Source organism: Triturus cristatus, chromosome 2_2, assembly GCF_964204655.1.
Source record: "Triturus cristatus chromosome 2_2, aTriCri1.1, whole genome shotgun sequence".
Lineage (NCBI taxonomy): Eukaryota > Metazoa > Chordata > Amphibia > Caudata > Salamandridae > Triturus > Triturus cristatus.
In genome coordinates, this window is record NC_140582.1 from 1153016562 (window position 1) to 1153033955 (window position 17394).

Below are 17394 nucleotides of genomic sequence, written 5' to 3' on the forward strand. Positions count from 1 at the left end.
TACCTCAGCATTCTGGAAGCCGATTTGCCATTACATGTGCCGCTACAAACCTGCTTATATAACCAATTTACAGAGACAGGCATGGGCAACAACCATGCAGGAAGCCATCATCTCCAAAACCCAAGCTATCCCATATGTTTGTATAATGGTACACAACCAGGAATTTAGAATGTGTCTAAACTTCTGCAATACCACATAAAACCCACCCTTATAGCATTGCAGTGGCTCCAGTTGATGCAAAAATCAAATATAAAATTATTGTTATCTGCAATTAATACAAAGCTTATTGCAGCAAAGTCCCAAAATACCTATAGAAATGGGCACTCTATTACGGATCTACCAAAACCTTCTATTCAGTATGTAAACACCTGATCAACTAGAGATCTTTCAAGAGGACAAAATATGCTAACATATCTCTGAAAAATCAAGGACAACGTTCTCAATCTTAATCTAAATTTCAAACCAATCCTAATTATTTTAGAAATCTTCTGAAAAACTGATGGCTTTAGAGTTCCTCTCAACTGAAGGGTATGCTCATCAGGGATTGTGAATTGAAGATCCATGGATACAGTTACTAGGCCAGTCTGTCACACTCCATCTTCCTTTACTTTCTTTTGCTAATGACTTTTCTATACCATCCGCAGCAGTCTGAAGTATGCCAATACTACACATAGCACTCTACAAAACTTCTGATTATAGAAGTATGCAGCCCACTAGACAGTCTATATTTATGTGACTATATACAATGGGGGGGGGCACACAAAAAATGCTGATTAACGTTAACACGTTACCAAAACGTACAATAAGGTTTCGCATTTTTTCTTCAACATGCCGCTTAAAACATGAGGCTTGAACAAAGTGTTTCAATGTGAAACACAACAAGGCTTACTTGTATTTGGCTTTGTGGTCCATCACAAGATCTTTCCTCCCCATGGAAACACTTGTGGATCAAAGGTCAGTATTGCAGAAGCACCGAGTGAGAATGAAATAAAAAGAAGGGCCCAAGATAAATTGTGTACTACCGTGATTTGCTGCCTGCAATCTGATAAATACTTCCAAACTGAGAAAAAGAATGAGTTACGGATACACAGATCTGCACTCTAGCTTCCACTTACATCCCACATTATATATAAGATAACAATAACATCTGTAGTAAACTGAAAGAAGAGGTAGCGATAGCTAGATAGATAGATAGATAGAGATCTTTATTCGGTTTGACAAACCATAAAAGTACACAATAGAATTCATTATATACAATATAAAATCACTTCCAATCATTACATAAAAGAGCATTTCTGCATGTTAAAAGGAAAATCTGTTAACCAATATCCATATTCAGGTACCACATGCATTACAATTGTTAATATATCAAGATTTAAGCACACTCTTTTATAAGACATTGCCAGAACCTGGCATAACGGGAATGGCAAAATGATAATAGCGAAAGTGTTAAGTGCATTAGTTGTAATGCAATTGTTTCCAGCCTGTTTGCACAGCTTTTACAGTAGGTGCAATAAGCCTATATGCTATATAACAATTCCTATTTATACTAATTGCAGATATGGCAAATCTGGTCTGCAGAATCTAAACATTAAGGATTAGTACATCAACCCATATTCAAAAATCCCACGACATTTAAAACCACTTATAACATATAAAGCCAGGTATGGTCACTTTAGGGGGCCTTGCACGGCACAATAGCAAAATAGTAGCAGCAATATATCATATTAATTGGTTACAGTGCAATTAATATCAGACTATAATAAATAAGAAGAGAATGCATATCTTCACATAAAAATCAAGTCATCTATCCGTATTCAAGTTCCCCAGCATTTACAATCACTAATAGACCAGGTGTGAAAAACTTTCTTTTAGAATACACTGCCAAGGCCTGGCGCAGCGGCAGTATCAAAATGGCAGCTATGGAATAGAGTTCATTCGTAGCTGTAGAGTTATTTTTGACCACTTCGCGCAGCCTTACAGAGGCAGATAAAGCAAAACTAGTCTGCAAAATCTACATGGTAGGGACTAAAAAAACCTATCTACACATTAAGGATCAGTTTGTCAACCCATGTTCAAAATCCACAGCATTTACGATCTCTCAAACTAGGCATGAGCGCTTGCAGGAGCCTGGCACAGCAAAATAGCTGAAGAGTAGCAACACAATATAAAGTGCCATGGTTACAGTACAATTAATAACGGACCATGGTGAATAAAAGGATAAAACATGTCTGCACATGAAAATCAAATCGTCAACCCATCTTCAAATTCTGCAGCGTTTACAATCACTAATAGACCAGGTGTGAAAAACGTTATCTTGGAATACACTGCCAAAGGCCCTAGCGCAACCGGAGTAGCAACATTATAGCAATGGAATAAAGTGCATTAGTTACCGTGCACTTATTTTCAGACCACTTTGGGCAGCCTTATGGAGGCTACAATCAATCTGTATACTGTGTGGCATACAATTTCCGTTTGTATTAGTTGCAGTTAAAGCAAAGCTGATCTACAAGATATAATATTAAGATTTCTGAGCAGTGGGACTAAAATGTTTTTACAAGGGACCCTAATAGGTCATAAAAGAAAACAAAGTGCAACTGTGAATGAGTGAATATGGGGTCACATGGGCAAACCATGAGATCTTTATCGCAATATGCCTGTGATAGTTATGAAATCAACAGATGGGCCATGTTAAGACGAAATTTTCCCATATCTCCATGTGCTGGGAATAATATATACGTATGGTTCCATACGGCTAGTCATTATTAATGATGCATAAGCCCCCACCATACTTTATCCGCACTCCAACTCATCTCTTTCACTTAAAATAAGGGTCAACAGTTCATTTTTGACACTTACTTTGGAGCGCATTTCTAGATTATGTGGCTTATCAAAAATATAGTGACGTCCAATTGCATACAATTAGGTCTTCATATTCTGTAGCAACAGGATGTTACACGCTTTGTCTAAATTCAAGCAATCTCTGCTCACCGCTTGATTGAGTATTGCTTCAGATCGACTCCAAATTGATATCCAAAACAGTATCGGGCTATCTTGATAGTGTCCCCCAGATGTTTTAGAGCTAACTCTTAATGGCATATAGTGTGAGGCACGCTCCCAGGTAGTCGTCGGTGTTTATGCAAAAAAATATTTTTGCCAACCTGTAGCTGTACTAGTTCGAAGAGGCCCCAGATACCAGCTCCAAAACAGGCACCCGAGATGCATCTGGCTTTCTATATATTAATTATTACCTCTAGGGCTCTTGGGTCATCCGCATATCATTATTAAGTATTTGGTCTTGTTTATTTGTGACACCAGGCTGTCCATATTCTCCACATATCTGTCCAGCAACCTCTGTAAACTAACCTCTGTTCTGGACATAAGGACATAGCATGCAGCATACATGAGGACTGGCAAACATCCGGTTCCGGCCCTTGGGGTGGGGGGGAGGGGGAGGGGGAAATAATCGGTCTCTACCCCTAGCAAGAATGTTTGCAGGTCATTAATATAGAGGCTGAACAGGGGCTAGTATACAGCCTTTTCTTACGCCCCTCCTGATCTTAATGGGGGTTGTGCATTCTCCTTTGGGCCCATATTTAACACTGCCCACTACATCCTCGTGTAGCTTAGACAGAATGTATACAATCCTTGGTTCACCACACATAACCAGCATCTACATCCATCGTCTACCTCTGTTGACATCATCAAATACTAAGCCGAGGTCCACGAAAGCGAGGTATAAGCACTCGCCTTTAATGTGAACATACCTGCTAATTATGAGATGGTGGATCAGGCATTGGTCTATGGTTCCCTACCCTCTTCTGAGCCCGTATTATGCTGGTGCTAAAACACTCTTCTCCGCTGCTCAGGTCTCTAAGAGGTCCAGCAGTATTCCTGCCAATCACTTTTGCCGTTGAGTCAAAAAGTGATATCGGGCGATAGCAACATGGGTCCCTTCTATCCTCTTTTTTTTTTGTTGTTTTTAGGTCTCGCCTGACCCAGCGCATGGGCTGGTCTGGCGAGACTTATTGAGAGGGCTCCAAAAAGTGCTACCAGGCCAGCCTAGAGCTACAGTGCATGTGCGCGCGCCCGCGCTTTACCACGATTACTGTCATTTTCGCGGCCGCTTTGATGTTTGATCGTGATCACGATCGCGATCACTTTCACTTTCGCGGCCGCAGGGCCACTTTGCATAGCCAATAGGTCTCGCTTTTGGGACCTTATAAGTATTTAGTTATGCAACTGTTGCATGGCTAAACACTTATAAGGTCCCGAAGGCGAGACCTTTTGGCTATGCCAATGCTTGTTTTAAATCGGGACGATGACTGTGTTTGAACAAGACATGGGTGGGTCACAGGCGATTGTGCTATTCAGTACATTAGTTAGAATTGGGGCCCAAAGATCTATGTTGTTTTTGAAAAGGTTGATGGGGACCCCATCCGGACCTGCGGCTTTGTTGCTAGAGTACCATATCACTGCCAAATTGACCTCTTTTAGTGAGACTGTCAGTTGGTCACCTTCCCATGGGGTGGGGATATTGTCCACTTCCTAGGTTTTTGGGTTCAAAATCCTTGGTAAAGCGTCACCAATATGGAGGACTGTATAGTTACATCAGTACTGAATGAATGAATGAATGAACGAGGATAAAAAATATTGCACAATTACTTAAAACCATTTGCAATATTTCTTACATTTGTAAATAGAAAACATGAATAAAATTCTAACCGAATGCCATAGTAAAATTGTTTAAAAGTACTTATTCGTTTTAAAAGAAGAAAATGAATTCTTTTAGCAGCAATTAAAAAAATAAGCGTCTAATTCTGTATCTTGAAGCCATCAGACGGCGGAAGTGTGAAGCAGTAATGACATCTATATCGGCCATCATGTGTCTAAGCACCACTATGTTTAATATGACGGACTGCTATTGATGTTAAAATTGGAGAGCAGATCTATTTCCTATTTGTTTGCATTGCTACTGTACAACCTCTTCAGATGTCGACCGGGTCTTCTTTATCAGAGACTCTGACTCTACTTATTGGGACGGTTGTTGAACTATGCAATTGGGACTGTTGTTGGACTATGGAATTTTTTGTGGAGGTTGCACAAAGAATAGATTGCCGACTGCGCTTTGGAGTTCATTTTTTGTACATGTAAAGAGGCTTTCCCAGTATCGCTAAGCCATACTCCAAGATAGTTATATAATTTTGTGGTTGAAATTGTCTTACTGCCCACGTTTCATTTAAGTAGTGCTTTTTTTGCGCAGCCCCCAAATATCATCACTTTGGTCTTTTGTGGATTTATGACCAGTTGGTTGGTCTCGTTGTATATGTTAAGACCATTTAGTCCCCTTTGGAGGACGATTTAGGTGTGGTCCATCACTACTAGGTCGCCTGCGTACTGCAATATTTTTAACTTACTGAGGCCTATTTTGGGACTGACAAAGTTGGCATTTTGAAGAGCCGTCCCTAGATGTGCTGTGTACAAGTTAAAGAGAGTCGGGGCTAGAAGTCAGCCCTGTTTTAGACCGCGGTCTGTAAAGCATTTTTTTGTTATTGTATTGTCTGCTTATTTAACTTTTATCCAAGTTTTACTGTATAAGGAGATGATGGCACTGAAGAGGCCTGCTCAGATATTCCGATTTCTTAGCTTATTCTAAAGTTTATGTTGACAGACCCCATTGAATGCCGCAGTATAGTCGACAAAGCAGACAAAAACAGTTTTTTTGATGTTAGCTTGCTGGCTCACGTAAAATACGGCCACTATGTTGTCAATTGTCGACCCTCGTTTGCAAAACCATGTTTGACATGGGGGGATAATTTCTTTGTCTTCAATCCACCAATTCAACTCTGCCAATAGGGTGCTGACATAAGCTTTCCCTTCAATGTCCAGTAGGGCAATCAATCTGTAGTTGTATCGTTCTGTATTGTCTCCTTTCTTGAATATAGGTTGTAGCAGTGAGCCACGCCATGATTCAGGAACGTTGGTTTGCAGGCGACATTCAGTAACAAGCACTGGCATAGCCAATAGGTCTCGCCTTTGGGACCTTATAAGTGTTTATTTATGCAGCACAATATCCTTGGTGCAACAACATCAACTATTGCATGGCTAAACACTTATAAGGTCCCAAAGGCGAGACCTATTGGCTATGCCAATGCTTGTTTTTGTTGCAGGGTAGAGGGGCACGGAGAGGGAGTGACTCTGGGGTCAACTGACTATAGCATGGAAGTCTCAAATTTCGGCACAGATATAAAGGTGAGTATCAGCATGTCATTAAGTAAAATCAGTGACGCACTTAGTGACTCGCTCTTAGGACAGCACTGTTCATTATTATACACTACATAAGGATAAACTTTAAAAGTACGTTCCTTTAGGTTTGTTGCCAGTCTTACATATCAACTTTTGTTGAGGCTTTGGATTGTTTTCTGTAGCGCCTTGAAGTGACCGAAAGAGTCACGTGTTGGCACCTACAGGCTCATTAGATAAATACATTTTGTATGGATACATACCATCCGCCTTCAGGTATGATACCTTCACGGCTGCGGCTGATGTTCATGTTGAGTACAGGAGACAGGCAGCCTGGAGTAACTATCTGCATAGGACAAGGCGGGGGGCAGAGAGTAGGCTACCCTGGCACAAGACCGGGCTTGCATCGCACCGCAGTAGGCCGTAGGGTCACTGCACAGATTGGGCACAGACTTGGCCGGGCATGTCCGGGCTGCCTGCTCTGAGCTACCTGTCCTCAGCCGCCTGCCTTTGAGGAGAGGGACGGCAGACCCTGCACAAGCTCAGCTGTGTGCATTCTTGCACGCCCGTCGCCTACTGACGCTAGGGCGAACCGAAAAAGCCCAGGGCATGCCTCAGCATAACCTCGTTAGCTCTCACTAAGCTTTTTTTTTCCCCCATTTCCATTTTCAAAAATAGAAAAAAACAGAGAAACACGTTTTGTCACTGAGATTTCAAGGCTAAGTTTTGAAGAAGTCTTAGGCGTGCTTGCTTTAATGAAATCTTGTAAAACTCTCAATGAGTGGCTGGGCATCCGAAAACAAATGTAGAGAGTTACGTATGCTCGCACCTTCCCTATTCCTCCCTCAGCCCGTCTGCACCCGGGCCATTGTCCCTGGTCAGTTCAGCCTGCAAACAGAAGCTGCATCCATGCACCATTTCACTGCCTTCTATATTCATGTTTTCCAATCGGAAGCTCGGTGTACTGGCATCAACGAAACACCTATTCTGACAGGAATCATCGCACTTAGTAACCTTTTAATGACTTTATTCATACTTCGCCATGTGCACAAAAACATCTTCCTTGAAAATATTTGTTTCCAAGTATTATAAAAAAGGGTAGATAGGATCCTCCCTTTACTTACTTAATCTCATCAGGATATAACATTACAGCTGTTCGGGAAGAGCTATGAAAACCAGAAAGCTTTGGCAGAAGAAAGTATAGTGTGCGCATTCCGGTATCCCAGAGCAACAAATGTAAGAGGAATGAATGAGGCATGACTCGGGAGCCAAAATCAACAAAGTTAAAGTTGTTGCACATTTACCAGCATTCAAGTAGGGTGACCAGATTCTCTAAACAAGCCCGCGAGTGGTGCAAAAAGGCACAACTGGTGAACGGGGAGGAGTAGGTGAAAGGCACAATACGGGAGGGAAGGCAGGCAAGAATAAGCCCGCGAGAGGTGCGCGCGAGAGCGAGCACCAGGCAATCTGTATTCAATTATCGCGCCCGCGTCTGGGCATGATAATTTAAAACAAATTGTGCCTGTGCGCGTAACCGCAAGCCGTGGGTTACATTGGCTGGGAAAGGCGGGACATGCGCCCGCCTTTACCCAATTGCGTGCTATCTTTTTACAAAGACGCACGCAAACGCCAATTAAAATATTGCAGGAAAAATAGCCACAAGCATGAACTTGTGAAAAGTGCTGGTCAGCTCCAAGAGGCCCTATCCTAGAACAGCGCATGTGTGCTGCGCTAGGCTCGACCTAAAAAGGGTGGATAGGACTCCTCCCCAGTATACAGGGTCTTCTCTTAACATTCTTCCCGGAAGCCTGTTGGGACCCAGAACCACTTCTTTTATCATCTTTTTTCTTATCTTCTGAACGGCGGGCCATCGTGATCGTTGCTACCAGTTTCTGACCTAGGCTCATCATCATTTGCAACCTCAACTAGCGTTCCTCTGTGCTCGCCTCCTGAAAGCACCCTTTATTTTCTGTATAGATTGTAGCTACGTGACGTAGCCATACCACGGTGGGGGCGGAGTTGAGTCGATCCACATTATCATTTTCCAACTGGGCAATGCATTGGCAGAACTGCTGGTGTTTAAGGTTCAGTACTGACATTATGCCCGCTTACAAAATAGGATGAATTCACCCACTTTCCAGAGCAGGGACGCCTCATTAGTAACACTTGCCTTCACTAACTGCTCCCATGCCTGCCTTCACTAACTGTTCCCATGCCTTCCTTCTTATTGTTTCTTTTCGTGCCCTGATCATGGCTTTGTAATTGTTTCTGCAATGTTGCACTTCGTCAAGGTCCCTCTGTGTCTTTTATCAGGGCACTTTTTAAGAGGCTGTGTGCTTTTGTGCATGAACTATCAAACCTCCTATTTATCCTCACTATGGCAAGCTTTGGAGGTGCCGTTAGCAGTTCTGAGGCACATCTGCATATTTCAGTGTATGTCTTTAGCATATCTACTGGTTTAGTTTCGCCATCAAGACATACCATAAGATTTTTAATGATAACTCCAACCAAGATTCTCACATTTCCCCTGTGTCAATGTCTGCCTACTTAGGGCAAATCCCCCTTTTTGTGTATTCAATTGAAGGGATAGCATATATGGTGATGTAATTGGTCCCAATGAAAACTTTAAAATAAGGGGTTATATAGTCACTCATGTCACAGTGGAGGATGGTGAAAAAGGACGCTTTCTCCCCCCCCCCATCTCTTTTAATAAGGCAATGAAGTCAATAAGACTACCACTGCCTCTGCCAGTAAGAGTCACTTCGCTGGTGACTGCCTCCTCTGCCAGATCGAGCGTCAGAAAAAGGTTCTGTCTCACAATCATTCTATTTGGCAACTCACCAAGTAGGTTACGTTCTAAGTGCTAATGGTCAGCTGCATCTTTATCCCATGGTCCGCACAAAGAGCTACTAGGAATGGGGCAGTCAAAAACTGAAATACCCTTGCCATATACAGCAAAATCTCCCTTTGTCCTCCCTATTATATCGCTTTGTGCAGAGTCCAATGAGTCCACTATTGCTGGATTCTGCAGTTAAAGTTGCTATAGTAGAAATTAATTAGGATTATTAGTGGTTGTGATATGAAAGATGGACAAATGACCTGAAAATGTGGGGATTCTAAAATAGTGTGACTATTTTACAAGGCAATGCAACATTAATTAAGGTTAAAAGACCACCATTGGTGTGACCATGTGTAGTTGGTGTAGCTGGCATCATCACTGAATAAAACCGTTAATGTGCTGGTTTATAGGTGACCATGTTTCATGTAAACAAATGATCAGATATTCATTTATCATATTAACCCAGTTAACATCTATCAGTTTAAACAGCAATATTCCCAAAAAAAATAACAACAATTGTGTTGTGTTGTATTTATGCCATGACTTGGGGAAATATCTGGTACTTGCTGTTGAATAAAAGAGTTGCACTTCATTGCGTACCAAAGTGATGGAGGATCGTGTTGGAGTATGGATGGGTTTAGGATCAGTGGAATGCATCCAGGTTGGGGCATCCTTTGATAGCTCTTTAATTCTGGACACATTAACATTAAAACTAGGCCAGATTTATGGCCAGGGTCAATGTTGCTTCGTTTGGCTCTGTGCACCGCTAGAACAGGAAGATTTTTGTGCCAGAACCCATGTTCAATCTTCTGCATACAATTTGTCACGACTCGGACCTCCCGCGCGGCGCGAGTGAAGCGCGCGCAAGGAGTGGGACTACACCTCCCAGCATGCCGAGTGGAAGGCGCGAACACGGGACCTATATAGGCCCCGCCTTCCTTCGCTCCGGCGCTTGTCAATCAGACTTTGAATCCTAACGAGCCCGGAACGCTGCTGGCGTTTCTCATAGTCCCGCGAACCAACCGCATCTTCGTCCCTACCATCAGCTGAGCGCCGCAACGGGGGAAGACGTGCCCCGACGCCCAGCCACTTCCCTACCCGCCGAAGTACTTCTTAGGGCTCTTGAAGCCCAGAGGCTCCTTCCCGGAGCTACATCGCTCCGCACACCTGGAAAAGCATCAGAGCCTAACCCTCGCCGCAACACTGGGAATCTCCAGACTACACCTAGTCTAATCAATACCCCTTGTCCTAGGAGCCCCCACATCCCTACCTTCACGGGCCAGAACGCAGGGACGCCTTATCCGGACGCCGCGTTCGCCTTAAGGGGGTAGTGGCACGACTCCCATTACCCTTTTATTGGCCTTCCTGTTTTCCTCCCCAGAGTGACGGATTCTACAAGGTGCGTCAGGAACTGACCAGCGCAGCCTTGAACAAACTTCTTCCTTCCCGCTTGGAGCCGCTTGAAAGGCTCGGAGAGCGACCAGATCACGATCCTTATGCGCTTGAGGCCGCTTGAAAGGCTTGGAGAGCGGCATAGACCATTGAAACCGTCCTGGGTCACCACGCTGGACTTGTGAGTACTGCTTTAGTCCTAGGGGCTCTATGTTATCTATCCTGTGCGGTGGTACTCTCTTACTGGACTAGTTATCTCACTCTGTTCTCTCTTTCCAGGGTTACAAGGGAGCACGGTTCCCGTCTGACGTTCAACCCACCCCCGAGAGTTCTTTCCTGTCCCCCTTCCCGGGGTCCCTTCCGCTCCTTTTCCCCCTTGAGGTGGTGTTTCACGCTAGACGTTTCAGTTAGGGGTCGGCGGGCAACACCACATAGGGGGAGGGGGTTACTAGCATCGCTCCCGCTGTATCCGGCTTACAAGGTGAGTGGCTCTCAACCTTGTATCTCCTAGAACCTGACACAATTAAGCTGATCCAGTCAGTCAACATCGGCTAAGACAGAAAAGCGATTGTACGTTGGCAGGACAGTGTCCTGCTCACGAGAGGTCTTGTTAGAGCCGTACTGAGCAATGTAGCAAAATCGGGCCAATGAAAATAGCCAAGGGGTACTGCCTGTATGGTGTATTTGGTGCAGGCCAGTCTGGATAGACTATGCAGCACAAAAACAATCAGTTGGCATTCATGGGAATTTATAGCAGTCTCCTACTTCCCGCCTGGTCCTGGTACCTAACCATGAGACTCTCCGTATCGTGATAATGCCTTTAGATATGGGATTACGGCTGTAGTTCCCAAGCGATAAGCAAAATTTGTCCTGGCACATTTTTTAATATGATCACAAAAGGGGCTAACCTCGAGGGGCTGCTGTAAGATAGTGGGTGGTGTTATTACAAAGGATTTGTTGACTTCCCTGCTGAATATATAGTCAGATGACATCAAGGTAGCCTCCGATTGCAAGGATGGTACGGGTCGTACTACAATAAAATGGCTGTTCAAGTACAACCCTATTAATTTGTCCTTGGGAGTCTCTTCTCATGTTGGAATGCAATGTAGTGACTGAAGTGTAGTGTGAGTTTTCTAGGCATACATTTCTATCTTGCTCTAATATCTTTGGGAGTTGCCCTAAAAAGTATTTGAGTGCCTGTTCGATATTGTTGAGAGCCGAGACAACTGGGTTGAGCAAATTCATCCTCCATGGGTTTTAGATAAAGTATCATAGGGTCACCCTTATCCTCATCCTGTATGAATGTCTGATACAGGGGTAACCCTTTGAGAGGCCCTGGGGCCAATGGGCCCTTCTCAAGTGATGCACTGACTGCTACCTTATTGGGGTGCCTCGTTGCCACTGTTGGTTTCATGAGACCTGCTCTTATCTGTCGCGTAGTACTTTTTTGCTTCTTAGTCGGGGTAACCCAATAGGGTCTCTCTGATTGTATGGCTCACTCTCCACGACAATTTCCAAACCCCTCCAAAAATGTGCTGGGTTTGTCCACTACCCGACTACTACCCTCTGTTGCTGCCCCCTGGGGATTCATCAGAGTTGCATTTGTAAGTTTGTTTTCAGAGGTGGGATCTCAAATTAGAGCGGAGGTTAGTGCTTTCCTATTGACATCCAGTCTCTCCGCTACACGCTCAATTTCTTTATTGATAGCACCCATATTGGTTGTCAAAAAGCTGGTGATGGTACCAGTTATTAAACGCTCCTTGTTTGGTGCATTAGGCACGCCTAAGGCTGTTGATTTCCTCTTACCCGTAGCTTGAGGAAGTCTTTGCCCATGCGCTTTCCACACTGCTGGAGTGGTACTGCACTGACAAGCACTTTGGGGCAGCATGCGAGTGGAAAACAAATGTCAGTGCCTCCTGGATGGGGTGCCTGGTAAGGGCTGTAGTCCCCGCTATCAGCCCGGTCTGGTTGCGGGTTATGTCCCACACTGCGGGAGTGGTCCTGCACTTACAAGCTCTTTGGGGAGGCAAGCAAGCAGGAAACAACTGTCGGCGCCTCCAGGTGCGGTGCCTGAAGTGCCCACTGTTAACCCAGTCTGGTTGCGGTTCGTGTCCTCACTTTATATTTATTGCATTCTCGAAAACGAGAGGGGCTTTAAGATAAAACCCAAAATCTTTTAACTACTTTATGTTCTACCGAAAAAAATAAGCAAATAATATAGAAACAATAATAAGCCATAGATTTAAATAAAAAATATCAAGTACTAAGCCACTGAAGAAAAAAAAAAAAAATACTTAAGTTAATAAGAATTGTCTTTTCACTCCCTAAGAAATAATTTTACCCTCAGTATCCAAAACTAGGGAGCAAAATACTCTCTTCACAATTATACACATTATTATCATCAGTTTTTAAACAGGGAAGTGTGATCACTGACTGTATCCTGTGACACAAATAAAACATAAGTAAAAAGACAGAAAATGTAGTAACATGAAAACAAAGCACAAGGAACATGTCCAGGACAGCTTTAAAAGAAAAAAAGTGCTAAAAAACAAATATACACATGTGCACGGCATTCACTTAATGGACGTGTCAAGGGAAGAAGCCCTTCTATTTTTCTGTGCCTATCCACAATGCTTGAGGCAGGTGAGCTAATTAAAATCCTCTTAAAAAGGTATAATTACTAAACCTTTGTCTCAGAAAGAAAACCAGTAACAATCTCTAAACACACGTTCATATTTTTGCAATGCTGGCTGCAACACAAGGTCCATTTAGGTGGTATCATGTCCTGCATTGTCACCTGATCTGACACAGCGGGTAACACCTCACAAAAGAGCTCATTTGAAATGTATGGAGATCCTCTGCTGGGGGACCATGATACCTTATCATCAACAAAGCACATTTCAATCAATAGATCGCTTGGCAATGATAAATCACAATGTTTAATCACATTACAAGCGAGCTCGAAAGCGGGTTCAAAATACTGGAATCAGCGTAATAAACAGCTGTAAGGTCACTTTCAAGGGCACAGGTCATCATTTACTGCCCTTCGGCAGATGAGAGCAGCCAACAAGACAACTGGCCAGTAGGTGTGCAGTTACACCAACAAGTAAATATCACAAACAGAGATAACCCAATACAAAACGTATTTACTTTTAGGAACACTAAGTAGAACGCAGGAAATCGCAACAAGGAACATATTTAAACAATAAGTGTTAATTCACGTTGTCGAATAAGTTTACTCCGACATAAAACGTATAGAAGTGCAAGAATAAAGGGAGGTGATGGTTGTTAAACAAGCAGTGTGGGAATTACAACAGTGAGTGCAAATGTACTTTGCATTAAACAGTACTCAACTGAAATAACCGAAACAAAACCAACCTCAGCACAAAGCATCGGGATTCTTAAATGTCAAACAAAGCAAACTGAAGTCAGAAGAACTATTTTTAAAACAGAGACACACTGCCTCAGAAATAGCCAACAGCTTTTCCCCCCCAAGACAAAGAAATAATAGCTGCATTTGTTTATTGTCAAGCCAGAATCGGGCCTTATGCAGAAGAACTGGCAAATAGAGGGTAAAAGGGCACACTGGCTTCTAATGGAGAAAATTAGGCAGTCCGTGGTGGCTCCGAGAGAGAGCAAACATTTCAATCCCGATTCTTAGTAACTAACCACAGAGTATCGCGATAGAGACCACAACAAAAGAATTTGGTATAACCTTAACAATGATGTACAATTGTGACATGTTATAAAAGTTATATCGCAATCTGAAAAAGTGTTTCTCTTGGAACTGATGCACAGCGATGGTGCTATTGTGACAACTACGCAAACATTCCGATAGAATCACGATACGAGAAGAAAAAATATATCTTCACAATTATACGATAAGCAATAGTGAGCGTGACATTTACAACACAAACTTGATTGAGGATATTTCAATGTATTTTTTTTTTATTCTTTTGTTACAGTTTTACATAGCGTGCACTTGGTCCAGTGGTAATAGAACGCTTTACATGACCCCCAAAATTACAGTACACAAGGTCAATTTTTTTTTATTTTTGGCAGGGGAGATTGGCTGATACGCCCAGAATCACAGGATGTTGATTCTCTGTTCCAAAATCAACAACCCCGGCCGTTAGGCCCCATTAGGAATCTGTTAAGGGACGTGATGAACAATGGCATATTGTACGTGTAACTGTACTTCTGTATTACACATAAGCAACCACGTTCACATATTTTATAAACTATAAATGTAAAAAACCCGCAAATGGTACAAACATAATAATTATGAGCTCATGGGTTACGTCGTCCCAGCTAAAACCCGATAATTGCCACGTTTTAGATACAGGATTATATTATCTTCCATACACGCCTTCAATTGGGAGACAGTGCGGATTTCCACGGGCCAGCGATAGGGGGGGGGGGGGGGATTTCCACGTGTCCTACGGTGGTGGCATGGGCATCATCAGAAGGATGCTCGCAGGACGCCCACCACCAGGACACGTTGCCATTGTGTGTTGTGATTAGGAGTTTCTATGACACACGGGCGCGGCTTCAGCCCCTCCCTCCCCCTGCTCGCCACCAGGGCAACCAAATGACACAGACCAGAAAAAAACCGTTGGGTTCGAAATGACAGGAGCGGGTGCGCGCATCCCGCAGCTCACCTGACAGAGGGCGAGACGCGCTGCAGCGGGGGGGCGCGGCCGCGCAAGGCCACAGGGGGTCTAAGGAAAGCCATGGCGCGCGATCTGCGAGAGAACGGGCTGGTCCGTGCAGCGCTGCTGCTCACTGAATGCCTGGGAGATGAGGCGTCCCTCTCCGTTCCACTCCCTCCTTCCCTCTGTCCCTGTTGATCCCCAGGCGGAGGGGAACCAACCGCCCTCCCTCCGCCTAGCCCCCGCCCCGCAGAGGGAGGGGGCCATTTGGGGTTGGGCAGTAGTGCGTCACCCGCTGAAGCAGACGCCATCTTTGAGCGGACTATTTTAATTTCTCTTGACAGCGGATGGATGGAACCCTGATTAATGCTAACCGGCGCCATGTCTGATCGGGGAGTGGTGTGCCTCTGTAATGGCAAACTGCTTCTTTATTTGGGAATAAATGCTGGTTATTTAATGACTAGAACAGCGTTAAGCTTGACGCCATCTTCTATTGGGAACACAGACTTTTAGTCTTTCGGTTCCTTCTCTCTTTTAAGATTCAGGGCCAACTTTAGTAGAGAAAATAGGATGCTACCGCACGTCCATGCATCTCCAAATGTGGCGCAAATGCATACATGCCAATATACCCGATTCAGGCGGGAGACTCGATTTCTTAAGCCTAAAATTTCACAGCCCTGCCATGTACCACGCATCAGGCGTTAGACTAACGCCTTTTCAGTGTGGTGGTCCACATCCCTTCACTGAAATGGGAAGTCATGCATTTATAGTGCCAGCTCAGCTATCAAGCCGAAGCACTGCAAAATGCACCTCAGACAGTAATTGAACCCATTGCTTGACCCTTACGGCCATCTAGCATTCACATGAGGTCAACTTTGTAAATATGTATTTCACTCCTGTTTTAACATAACGCTGACACCTTTTATTTTTTATAATATAAATATGCAACTTGTTAGCGTTGTAACTGCATATATGTAACTCAGCGTGCTCAGCCTATCATCTGTATCTTTGCAACTGTTTATATGTAACTTGTTAGTGTGTTTAGTCTATCTTGTGTACCTTTTGTAAAATACCTGGTTCTTTTGTAAAGCGCTCTGACACCTTTGGGTAAAGTTCACGCCATATAAAACTGCATTAAATAAATAAATAAATACAAATATGCTGCCAGTGCGTGGTTTGCACTGCTTGCAGCAGGCTTGGGGGCTGGCTCAGCTAAATCTGAACTGGCTTAGGCAGTTTTAGCTACAATGTAACAAGTTCATTCACCCGTCGCATAGATTAACTCACATGATGTCACGATGTGAGTGAGTCAATCTGCAAATGCCCAGTGGCTACTGCCGAGACAGCTGAGGACAGACACTGAGACTGTGTCACACATACATACAACCCTGCAAGTGCCATGCGTTTCGCGTTCGAATAATGTATTTCCGGTAATTTTTCTGCATTACAGTGATTCCTGAGATTGTCACGCAAAAAAAGTGTCCTAAAGTGCGATAGTTTCAGTTTCTCGCTTTTCTGGGACGAACGGCATAAAAGCTGTGCTTGAGTGCTGGTTTTCAAATGCTTCAAGATGGCGCTAGTGTACAACGGGAGGTATAGGATTCTCAGTATATTATGATGTGGAAATATCCTATCACTGTAAGCCAAACAAACTTCAGAGATTTGAAGACCAAAACAGAAAAAAACCACACACCCACCTAATTAATGTAACCCCTCCCCCCCCCCCCTCTGCTCAAACCATAGTATCAAACTGTTGTGGATTTCCAGATGCAAATCAAAGCTTCTAAGTACATGCCAAAAACTGGGCCGGTCTAAACTGCAGTAAAAGAGGGGCCTAATTGGAGAAATGTACAGAGAGACGATCCACACTGGGGCCCCTCTCACATCCTGTAGTTGGCCTCGGGTCACACGTGGCAGAGAGCCTGAACTGACTCTGTCAATTGATCATGATCTGATCATGCCATTAATTTGATTGGTTGCCTGCCAGGGAGGCGCAGGCTGGCTATGGTAGGGAATCTCTGTTTAATTTACTGTTTCTCTGCAGCCCTACTCTGCAACGGGTATCGGACCTATGCTGTGGGCTGTGCCATGCTACTACTAAGTGTAGGTGAGATTATACTGTTCGCGAGAAAGTGTCCCTTAAAGTCATTGAATTTCTCTCATAATCACACTGAAATTATGAAAATGTCACACATAAGCAATCTGAAACTTTAGTAGCTATGCACACATAGGCCCCACCGCCTGGGCGTGAGCAGGCGGCGTGGCAGA

The 17394-nt window shown here is 43.8% G+C and overlaps 1 protein-coding gene across 1 annotated transcript in view; it reads right to left on the reverse strand.

The window, feature by feature from the left end:
* The window catches only part of DNAAF9 (dynein axonemal assembly factor 9), a 1049036-nt gene extending 1033633 nt beyond the window's left edge, over positions 1–15403 (reverse strand). Inside the window, exon 1 of the mRNA XM_085642690.1 lies at positions 15136–15403. Within this exon, the coding sequence (XP_085498816.1) occupies positions 15136–15209 (74 nt within the window). The 5' untranslated portion in view covers positions 15210–15403. The remainder of the gene's footprint in view (positions 1–15135) is intronic.
* Between the last annotated feature and the right edge of the window lie 1991 nt (positions 15404–17394).